The sequence below is a fragment of the Lipotes vexillifer genome, unplaced genomic scaffold (assembly GCF_000442215.2).
Source record: "Lipotes vexillifer unplaced genomic scaffold, Lipotes_vexillifer_v1.1 scaffold479, whole genome shotgun sequence".
In the NCBI taxonomy this organism is placed as follows: Eukaryota; Metazoa; Chordata; class Mammalia; order Artiodactyla; family Lipotidae; genus Lipotes; species Lipotes vexillifer.
The window spans coordinates 1,614,679-1,626,912 of NW_006796443.1; the positions used below are offsets into that span (position 1 = coordinate 1,614,679).

General features: G+C 36.0%; 1 protein-coding gene across 3 annotated transcripts in view; it reads left to right on the forward strand.

The window, feature by feature from the left end:
• The window catches only part of DGKH (diacylglycerol kinase eta), a 169,066-nt gene that overhangs the window by 120,948 nt on the left and 35,884 nt on the right, over positions 1-12,234 (forward strand). For all 3 annotated transcript variants that reach the window (XM_007468614.1, XM_007468613.1, XM_007468615.1), the window contains 4 exons: positions 1,188-1,273; positions 7,896-7,995; positions 9,534-9,807; positions 10,715-10,837. In XM_007468614.1, the coding sequence (XP_007468676.1) occupies positions 1,188-1,273; positions 7,896-7,995; positions 9,534-9,807; positions 10,715-10,837 (583 nt within the window). The remainder of the gene's footprint in view (positions 1-1,187; positions 1,274-7,895; positions 7,996-9,533; positions 9,808-10,714; positions 10,838-12,234) is intronic.

The following is a 12,234-nucleotide window of genomic DNA, read 5'->3' on the forward strand; positions in this document are numbered from 1 at the left end:
GTCTGTGAGATCCATCTATATTGTGGCATAGTGGTACATCATGCATTCTCATTGCCCTGTAGTATTCTGTTGCACGAATATGCTACAGTTTTTTATCCATTCTACTATTGAATGGATGCTGCTGTGAACACTCTAGCACGTGTCTTTTGGGAAAGCACATCTGCCTTACTTTTGAGTATAAACAGAAGTTGAATGGCTGAGTCCCACAGTGTTATGCATACGTTCAGCTTTAATAGATACTACCCAGCAGTTTTCTAGAGTGTTTGTATCAGTTTGTGCCTCCACTGCAGTGTACAAGAATTCTGTTGCTCCACAACCTTGCCAGCATATGGCATTTTCCAGTCATTGCTGTTTTCCTTTTAGCTATTCTGCAGATATACAGGGGTGTTGCATTGTGGTTTTAGTTTCTATTTCCCTGATGGCTGATGAGATTGATCACCTTTTCATCTGCTTATGGACCACTTGTATATCTTCCTCTTTATTTATTTTTTATTTATTTATTTTTCATATTTAAAATTTTATTTGTTTATTTTTGGCTGTGTTGGGTCTTTATTGCGGTGCGCGGGCGTCTCATTGCGCTGGCTTCTCCTGTTGCAGGGCATGGGCTCTAGGCGCGCGGGCTTCAGTAGTTGTGTCATGTGGGCTCTGTAGTTGTGGCTCACAGGCTCTAGAGCACAGGCTCAGTAGTTGCGGCACACAGGCTTAGTTGCTCCGTAGCATGTGGGATCTTCCCAGACCAGGGCTCAAACCCGTGTCCCCTGCATTGGCAGACGGATTCTTAAGCACTGCGCCACCAGGGAAGCCCTATCTTCCTCTTTAATTTCTAGACTTTTGCCAATTTTTATTAGATTGTCTCGCTTTTTTTGTATTCACTTGTAAGAGTTTTTTTTTTTATATATTCAGCTATTTGACATGAATGAAATTTTTAATGGATTTTATGGATTTTTCTAAGAATATGAATTAAAGAATTCCAGAAACAAAGAGCCTTTCACAGAAAGGAAATATTTATCTATTTTGTATAATGACTCTTTCATATATATTACTTATTTCATTAAATCCATTTATATTTCATGACAGCCATTGCCATGTGTCAGATGAGTCAAAATGGTCCCATTTTTGAAGCAGTAGTAACTGAGTTGTATAAATGCCAGAAACAATAATACAGTGTGAGTTTTTTATTTTTTCAGATGACAATTTATGAAGACTCAGTTGCAGCTCATCTTACAAAAATCCTCAATTCTGATGAACATGCAGTGGTCATATCATCCGCCAAGTGAGTTGTGGAGTTCAAGTCATGATATAGTTATATGGTGAAAAATGAAAGGAAAGCTGTTTCCTATCACTTATGACATTTCTTCGTGATTTCCGCTCCCCAAAATATCTGTGAAGTAGGTTATAGAACTAGATATACTAAACTTGCACTGGTTTTTAAAAAACCACCCTAGCATCTTATTTGCAGTGGAGTTTATTTAGAGGCTATTTTTTTGAGGCTTAATTCGAAACATTTTTCTCAAAAAGGTACAATGAATGTTTAGAATTTGATTAATCTAGGTTCTTATTTAAAGAAACATTTATGATTAATTATGATGTGGAAAACACATTTCACTATAATTCATTATTTCCGTAAACAGTACTATTCAGGGATTGTTTACACCAGGAAAAGGAAAATAATAATGAGATTTTTCAAAATGACATTTCTCAGTATGTTTAAATTATGTAATTATATTTGAATTCAAAGTTATCAGATTTTAGTTAAGTTGATTCCATACATGGAGCCAAAGCTCCTTGATTTTATTATCCCGAATGTTGTCTGCCTGGAATTTAGGATTTAGTCTTGAAGCACCCTATACTGCTGTCGTGAGAACTGGAAAATCAACTGTGGGAAGGAGTGAAACCCACCGAAATTTTCAGCTGATGAGCAGAAGTAAAAGCATGCTTTAGGATTCAGGCTTAGCAAGGAAATATTGCTGATATACAGAAAGAGGAGAGAAAGGGAAGGGAAGGAAAGGGAGTGGGGAAGTGATGGAGGGAAAAATACACAAACTTTACATGTTACATACTTAATTTGCAAAGAAGTCAAGGAGAGACAAAATAAATCATGAAAAACAAATTTGCTTGTGACCAAAGCACAGAGGTAGTGACAATTGCTCTTTGGCGCCATAACCTTCGGCAATAGGAGATAGGACTGAGCAATAGGAAAAGAGTTAACAGCAAAAGGCAAGGGAAGCACACTGGTTGCCCAGATTAGTGGGCTCCAGATGCTCTTTATTTGATGGGCAGTGCCGCTGATGGGTTTTTTGGTTGATGCCTCGATTGGGTGTTTTTTAATTAGTTAGATTGCTTTATGGTGAAATGTACAAATCTCTACTTTGTCCCAGGCCTTAGCACTCCCTATTGTCTTTCTCCTCTTGGGCCAAATTCACATACCAAAGTTACTTCCTCTGGTATTTCTTAAGTGACTTCTATGAGGAAGACATTTGCATTTGCCACCCTTGCCCTATGAGTCAAGTGCCTCTTTATGGGACATTTTAGAGGACATGGCCAGAAAAGATTGAAAGTTGCAATGGAAACTTTTTAAAGGTATAACAAGTTATAGAATTATTCTTTAATACAGTTAAGTAAATATTTTATTTGGCCACCTTTCTTAGTTCAGATGTTAGCAAAGCTTTAATATTGGCTTTCGGGTGTTTGATTACTGCCTCTTTTACATTTTATGTGTTTTTTATTTTTATTTCTTTAAGATGATAATTGACTTATAACTGTCTTTTTTCAAATAAAATTTTATGCAGAATCCCAATATTAAAAACTAAAATTTTATTTTGTTGGCATTAATACATAGGATAGGATTAAATTATTAGTTATTTAACAGAAAAATAAGCGATAAGGTTATAGGTGACAGTTTTAGTTTTATGTTCTATGCCGTTTCCAGTTATTTCTGTATTTTATGTTGTTACATGGTCGTAAGGATGCCATTTTTATTTAATTGAAGACAATTTCCTTACGACCATGTAACCAACATAAAATACAGAAATAACTGGAAACTGCATTAAATATAGTACGAGATTTGCACAAAAAATAGTGAATTCTAAAGTAAAAGCTAACATAGTATTGTTCTCTTGTATAGCTAAGTTATTTTAAAATGTTAAGAACACTTAAAAAGTTATATTCTATATTTCTAAATGAAATTTTAATCAAGCCTTCGTGAAATCCTTGAAATATTTCTGAAAAAACAGCTTGAAAGCCACTGACGTAAGTCACAGTGCTGTAATATGTCAGTCTGAGGTCCTAGATGAGATTCAACCATTTGCTGGCTTTGTGACCTATGCCTGTTTTATCAAGTGTAACAATGGAAAGAATGCCTGTCCTTCCTCCCTCATGGAACTGTTTGGGGAATTAACTTGAGTAATGAAATAAAATTAGAGCTTATAAACTACAGAGTGCTATATTAAATTACGGTATCATCACCTCATGTTTTACCCAACTGAATTTCACATTTTTTCCTTGACCTTGACCTGGCTCCTTGTCTAGGCTCTACTCTTAGCTTGGCTTTGGATTCCTCCCTGACTAGCTCATTTGCCTTTAAGCAGATTCTATTACAACCTTGGTCCCCTCTTGCCACTTGTCTGAGCTCCCAGGCCTGCCCAGATGCCTGAACTGTACAACAGCAGATTAAAATTCTGGGGGAATTTGCCATAAAGAGGTTCAAGAGAGAAAAGAGAGAACAATATGTAATAACTTTGTACCAGTGATATAGTATATTTTTACTTTGACTTTTGTTATGGATTTTTTTCAAATATGCAAAAAAGTAGAGACACTAGTATAATGATTTCCCACCATACCCATCACTCAGCTTCAGTATTTATCAACATTTTGTCCTCTACTCCCCACTTTCTTTTGCTGGAGTATCTCTAAGCAAATCCCAGAAATCATTTTATTCCACTTTCAGTATATAAAAGTCTAATAAAATTAATAATAATTACTCAACTATATTCCATTTCCCCTAATTTTCTTGAAGTTTATTTTAGACAATTGATTCGTTCAAATCAAAATCCAAACAGGGCATGTATTGCATTTGGGTTTTACATCTCTAAGACTTAGAAAATCTATAATAGTTCTCCCTACTTTTAAAAAACTGTGTTATTTGAGGCACGACATATACACAGTAAAGTACTCAAATCATAAAGGTACAGCTTAGTGATTAGAAAAACATAATACACACACACATTTACATCTACATTTTTTTTTTTTGGAGGGTAGGAGTTTATTAATTAATTAATTTATTTTTGCTGTGTCGGGTCTTTGTTTCTGTGCGAGGGCTTTCTCTAGTTGTGGCAAGCGGGGGCCACTCTTCATCACAGTGTGCGGGCCTCTCACTATCGCGGCCTCTCTTGTCGCGGAGCACAGGCTCCAGACGCGCAGGCTCAGTAGTTGTGGCTCACGGGCCTAGTTGCTCCGCGGCATGTGGGATCCTCCCAGACCAGGGCTTGAACCCGTGCCCCCTGCATCGGCAGGCGGACTCTCAACCACTGCACCACCAGGGAAGCCCTACCTCTACGTTCTTGTAACTACCACCTAGATAAAATAAAGAATTCCCTTCTTTTGTTAATGCCATTTACTTGTTGAATGATACATTAAGGCAGAACGTTTTAACTAAACCTCTTGTGTATGTTTATATTTGTTTCATAAAATAGTAATTCCCAGTAGCTTAAGCTATTTTTAACTATGTTAAAATGTTGAAACTGCTGATGGAAAAGCTGTATTTCATCAGCATAGCTAATAAGTAGGTTAACTAATGTAGTTCATCAACATAGAGTCAACATTTCCTTGACTGTAATTTTGTCAGTTCAGTATGGTAACATGAGTTATCTTCTGAGATTCAGAAGGACTAACTAGTCATTATAGATGTCATTTATTAATAAAAATAAAAAACAAGTTATTAAGTAAATGCAATTTATTCTGTAGACAAAAATTCTCAGGGACTTCCCTGGTGGTCCAGTGGTTAAGAATCCGCCTTCCAATACAGGGGACACAGGTTTGATCCCTGGTCGGGAAACTAAGATCGCACATGGCTGCGGGGCAACTAAGCCCATGCACCGCAACTACTGAGCCCTGGTGCCTCAACTAGAGAGCCCGCATGCCACAAACTGCAGAGCCCATGCGCTCGGGAGCCTGCGCGCCACAACTACAGAGCCTACAGTGCTCTGGAGCCTGCACGCCACAACTGGAGAGCCTGCACGCTGCAACTAAGACCTGATGCACCCCCCCCCCGAAATAATAAATAAATAAGTAAACATTTAAAAAAAACTCTCAGAAAATGGGATCATTAGCAGGAAAAAATAATAAAATTGGAACCATTGTCATAGAACCATAGAATTTTAGATTTAGGATCTATCTTAGAGATAATTTAGGCAAACGCCCTCACTGAAGAGATGAGGTAAGATATGTAGTTAAAATCTTTCCTCAGAGCACATAGATAGCTAGGGGTTTTATTATATTATGCATTGATGTTTGTAAATTACCTTGAATTTCTGATTGGAACTTTTAAATATCAGGTAAAAAACGAAGTTTTCAGGTACTGACTACCAACTTGTGGTTCTGTTTGGGCACCATTGCCGTATTTTTCTTAGTGTAGCATTTGCATGTTTTATTGTCATTTATCCCTATTAAAAATAAGTGGAAAACTGATGAATGAAGATGCTGTTGCCAGTGATAGGTATAGATCCCATATATAACATAATTAAGATGACGGTGGAAATCATAAAGCATGCTAGCTGTGTGGACTGTTGTTAGCTACATCTGAATAATTTGACCATGTGCAGCTTGGAAGAGAGAGAACAAAACTAAAGAAGTGCAGTGCTGGATATACCTCATCAAAATGATAACTAATGTTAATTAAACATGGCATTAGGAATTTAGAATATTTTTAGCTCTATGTGAAGATCCATGTTCCAGTTTCATTCATTTGATTTTTGCACATATTTTCTGGAAGTCTTTATGTATTAAAGTGGGAAACTGTATCAGTTGGAGGATGTTTTTTGTGTTACTGTAGTAAATACATCTTAAAACTGTTTTTCCCCAATTTTGCAAGTTCCTAGTTGGTGTGACTTTGAAATCACACTGCTTTTAAGTATACGTTTTATTTCTATTTTAAAAACCTCTGCATTCACCATTTAGGTATAACAAAAAGTGAATTCATTCCTCCAGATTATAAGTATCCTCTGTCTTCTGGAATATGGAACTTAGTGGACCATAAGATTCCCCCAACTAAGTGGCAAGCGTTCCCTAACACAGTATCCTCCTCTCTCCCTGAGCCTCTATCTGCCTCAGCAGCATGGCACAAGTGAGGAAGCACCTCTGCTGCCCCTTTCATTCCTAGACTGATGGACCGACAGGCTCTGTCCCTAGGAGTTAGTGAAACGCCAGCAAAAGTAGCTATGATAATGTTATGGCATTATGCAATTTCACAAATCCAAGAGGAAAATTTATCAACACAGTGTTGTAATAATAACAAGGAAAACTTTTATTTTATTTTGGAGTTCCGTAAAGAGGAGGGAATGTCATTGTTTCTCTTCTTAAACGTGGGACGTCTTAGAAAAACTTTCAGTAAAGTTCATAGAAGAAATTTCATAGTAGCCTGTCTGAATATTTCAAGAAATTCCATAAAAATATTATACATGAGCAAAGAAGACCAAACTTGACATGAAACACATGAATGAATCTCTCATAAATGGTTAGCTAGAGTCTCTGTAGAAATCTGTTTAAAAGCCCAACCAAAAAGGTTAACGGTTAGGAAGTATGACCTTTTGTCCAAGTGAAATCTGGAAATGGTTGCCAAAAATAACAAACAAAACAAAAAATGTTAGGAGTAATTCATTTATTTCTTAGATGATAAATGTGGAGGTTTGAAGAGTGTGTGTGTGTGTACTGTATCTATTGAATGGCTCGATTTCCTAATACTTAAGTATCTGGAAAGTTTATGTCACTCACATACCAGAGAAAATTGTGAGTATAACAGAAAAAAAAAAATTGCTGTAATCTGGGGTTCTTTTTCCTAAAATTCCTCAACCTTTATCAGTGTTAAAGAGAAATACTATTATTTTAAAATAGTCTGATTTTGTTTTCAAAATCACTTTATAAGTGCTTGCTACAAAAAGCTGGTCATATACCATTCTGTTGGTTGTAGTTTTTAATCCAACAGACTTTTGACAAATGTTTTGATGTTTCAGATTTTTTTCTTTTAGTCTATTTCTATTGCAAAGAAACCAAATGTAATTAAAAGAAACAAGTAAACCATATATTGCTGACACGAACAAGACCTAAATTCAGTTAGTCTGCATGTTATTACATTGGTTATCTTAAGGGAAAAAAATGAATGGATTTACAGAGAATGTAACTCAAGTCAAGTGGCAGGTTGGTTTCCAGCATAACGCACAACCTCTTTCCTCTTCAGGAAGAATATAGTTACCTATATAATGAATAGGAGAGCAACAGTGACACCATTAGTGACAGATTTATTCTTGTTTGCTCAACACTGAAAGTCCTGTTTTAAGGATACATAAGGTGCAGAAGATAATGCTTTCTTTTTTAAATAAGGTCTACAACTACTCTTCTCAAGAATTTTAAAAATTTAAATATTTGAGAAAGGCTTGTTATAACCTTAAAATGACTTATTTAAATTATGTAGAGCAAGGTTTATTCATGTATCCATTTATCACTTCTAATGTCTTGAACTTATATAGGACATGTTACATAGCAAATACAAGTATGGGTTTATAAACAAATGATCCCGATATTTTAACAGTTTACTTAATTGTGCTTATTTTTAACTATGTTTGTAAATCAAAGCAAATCAGCCTACCGAGTTTCCTGAATTGCACAATTTCTTTTCTTCAAAGGGTACTTTGTGAAACTGTAAAGGATTTCGTTGCCAAAGTAGAGAAGGCGCATGAAAAAACATTGGAAAAAGCTGTTGCAGCCGATACCGTGGCCAATAAAGTAAGCGGGTAGTGTTCAGGACAGGAAGGTTTTTTACTGACAGTGTTAATATTGAACTGTGTTTTACAGCTAAATTGATTAAGTGGCTTTCCTGCCAAAGTATCTTAAACCAAGAGAAAAATTACTTTTGAATCAGATAGGAGGGTTTAAAACATGCTTTATGGTTAGTCCCTTTAATATGTAGGAAAACTGCATTGCTGAAGACCAACACGCCGAACTTGATAACTCAACTCCTTTTTCCCACTGATTGACATTTTGAAGGAGAAATGCACAGTAGTCGGGTCACATGGGGGGAAATGCTGGGAAGCTGGCTTTCCAGTGGGAAGAGGAATGGTTTTCCACTTCCAGGCAAACCTTGGCCACTCAAGTTCCCTCCCAGCATCATTGCTTGGATTTCCCAGATGTTATGATCCTCGGCCTCTTTCAGGGTTCTGTTTCTTGCTTTGCCTTTTTCTTTATAGATATTTCTTTTCCGTTGTGAGCTTTCTGAGGCTAAAATAAGAATAGTTTACTGAACCTTGAAAGCTACCATCTTTGCTTTCATTTGTTCACGACAGGGCATTCTCACAAAAGGCTTGGCTCTCTTGGGCTTTGCAAAGGAATGATCTTCCCCAGCTGTGGACAGTGGTTTGATTGAGTGGAAGGAAAAGAAAATAGAAATATACATTTGAAGTTTTCAGCCTCTTTCTCTTGTTTTTCTGCTCTGTGGAGAGCTTCAGAAAACAGAAACCCTCTGTAGTCACACTTTTTTCTCATAACTATCTCTGCTGTAACTCTCTCTTGGCATGTCATCAAAAACAAAGGGAGGCGGAAGGGACTGGAAATTGTGTGGAGGTAAAACGTATATTAGGCAGTAGCATCAATAGCTTCAGTTCTAAATGTTCCTTTACTCTTAGGAATTCAAGAAAAGCAGAAAGAAACAAGGGCCCAGTACTTGTTTTCTTTCTGCATCGTTCTGCATCGTTCTTCCTTATCCTGTGCATATTCCTTTTTCTCTTTCTTTGAGCCAATAATCCCTTAAGTACTGTCACTCCTTTGCAAACCAAAGGTTTGAAGGTGAGTTTACAAGACTCAGCCAGACTTGGCAGTTTGTGTTTACAAGACTCAGGCAGGCTTGGCAGTGCCGTAAGTTGATTACTTAAAAAAAAAGTTTATGCAGTGTTTTGTATAATGTACAGCAGATTTTGTATAACGTGTAAATTGTTAATGTAACGTGTCACTTTATCGTGAAGCTTTCGTTGTTTTCTTTTAAAGAAAAATAGCTTTAGGAAGATTGTAAAGATTTTCACGTGTGCAGTGGTGCTTGAATAGTTCTGGAAGTATAAATCAGTAAATTTACAGAATAATTGTGCTGTTTTTAAAAAAATGATAAGATATTAAGTCCATAGCTGTCTAAGGTATAATTTATAATAGATAACCAATTAATGATAAACATCAGTGTAGGCATCCTTCCTCTAAAACCCAAAAACCATTCATTTAAACTATCACTTTCCATCTCCACTAAATGAAGATTCATTACCGCGTTTTTGTTTTCTTAGTGTTCAGTTCTAAATGAGAAGCTTGAACAACTGCTCCAGGCTTTGCACACAGATTCCCAGGCTAGTCCGGTTCTCCCGGGCATCAGCCCTCTCGTTGTCGAAGAAGATCCTGTGGAATCTTCCAGCGAAGAATCCTTGTGTGAAAGCAAGGAACAACTCTTGGATGACACTACAAAACCTTCCTCCCAGAAAACTGTCAAACCGAGGGAAATAATGCTGCGGGCAAACAGTTTAAAGAAAGCAGTGAGGCAAGTCATTGAAGAAGCCGGAAAAGGTACACATTAACAAAAGTAACTTCAGAAGAAGGGAGCAGCATTCCCGTGGCAAGCACAAGGGAATTTTCCTATTGGTCAGTCTGGACACACTTTGAAAAGTTTCAGAGCTAGGGCTTCCCTGGTGGCACAGTGGTTGAGAGTCCGCCTGACGATGCAGGGGACGCGGGTTCGTGCCCCGGTCCGGGAAGATCCCACATGCCCGCGGAGCAGCTGGGCCCGTGAGCCACGGCCGCTGAGCCTGCGCGTCCGGAGCCTGTGCTCCGCAGCGGGAGAGGCCACAGCAGTGAGAGGCCTGCATACTGCAAAAAAAAAAAGTTTCAGAGATAAAGTACACTGGAAACATTAAAATAAAGTTAAAAATTACCTTTAAATCATATTTCTAAAATTAAAAAATGTTTAAACTGGAATCTGTTAAATTCTTAAAGAATATCAAACCTATAAACTACTTGGAAAATATTTTAACATTTATTTCCTAAATGTTGATGTTGCTTTTTTAAGAGTTTATAAAAGTTACACCTATATTTTAATTTTTTGTATTAATGTAATATGTACACTTCTCTTAGAATTTTAGTAGTAGATTAGAAGTTAACTTTAATATAAATAATTAATATTCAGAAACAGATTGTAACTTGTAATTGGACTTGTATTTCATTCTGTAAAGTTCTTATATTTTATTTTTCTCTTCCACTAAAAATGTAATTTTGACAATTTAAAATATTTCCTTTTATAATCTCTAGTACTTAACAGACGTCACATGACCCCAAAGTTCATTGCCAGTCAGTGCTTATTTGTGAATGTGGAATCTCTTTGGGTTCCTATTTCAGTTTTCCTTTTTTAAGCATATTTTAATATTTATGGATCTTATTTTTGCTTGTTCAAACATACTTCTCTTCTGGGTACTTAAAGTGATGGATGACCAGACAGTTCACTCCTCTGAACCAGTTAATCAATCATTTGATTACGATAGCACAGAAACAGATGAGTCTAAAGATGAATCAAAAGAAGATGATGCAAAAGTGTCATTAACTGGTAAGAAAACTGTGATAAAATTATTTTGGAATTAAATAAAATGTAATTCTGCTTTTAGTTTTTGAAAGGCCTATCAGTTTGAAATAAACTATTTGTATTTTTACTTTTAACAAGGTTTTTCAGAAGTTAAAGCTTAGATATTCATGAATGCTAAAATAATGAAGGTAACATTGTTTAGACCATTGTCAAGTACTCTCACATCCCTTTTTTATCACATGATCTAGAAATCATCATAATAAACTAAGGATTTCAGGACCAAATGTGGCTAAATATCTTAATTTTCCTGAAGAAAGAGTAAACACCAAAACAGCAGATTTTAACCTATTTTAACCCTCAGATTCCTTTGAGAATAATATGGAAGCTGGAGGCCTCACATGCATAAAACTTGACGTTTAAATAATTTATCAGTCCCTTGAGTTCCATTGATCAGCCTAGATGGCTGATAATCCTTATCGCTAAGTTAAGTTTTTAAATCGTAGGACATCTAGTTACAACCCTATCTCTACTGAAATTATTTTTGCCAGGGAATTATTGTGTAGTTGCTTGAATAATATTAACTATTTCTCTACCTTTTAGGTTTTAATTGAAAATGAATTTATACTTTTAATTTTTCATGTCGTACGAGGGAAAAAGTGTTAATTTACTAGAATAAAACAAGCAGAAATATTAATGAAGATGAGAAGATAATATGAAAATAATTACATAGTACTAATGAAAATCAATTGATATTATATCACAACTGTTTGCCATCATTAAATTTTTGCTTTTACTTTCATTACATATAAACTTGGATAGATTACTTAAGTTCTCTGTGGTTTCCTCATTTGTGAAATGCTATAACGATAATAGTGATAAAATGATGATAATGTACCTACTTGTTGTGACCTTTCAATAAGTTAACACACATTAAGTGCCTAAAAAATAGCACCTGGTACATTGTGCTCTAAAGGAATGTTTGCTGTCATCATCACTACTATGATTATTGCTACCACGTCCGCTGTTGTTGCTAACTACACTAACTTTGAAAGAGTAGTTCTTAATTGTATTTAAAACTCTTAGAAACTTTGAAATTAGACCATATTATAGACCTCACATGTCTGACATACATCCAGTGCTTTTATATTCTACATCCTTAGTCCTTTTAGACGTTACGTGTACCTGTTCCAGCACACAACCCAATTTTATAACCTTAGATCTTTTAGACCTTAAATGGCCCCATTGCAGAATATAATCCAACGCAGGCATATTTTACAACCTTGACCGATGGTCATTGAGCCTTCGGACTACTCACTTTCGCTTCATCCCCCTCTTACGGTCAGCTCTAATTCTTAGGAAGTTTTTCTTTTGTTAATGTATTGAGCTTTATATATTCTTCCTTAAATTTCTACCCATGATTA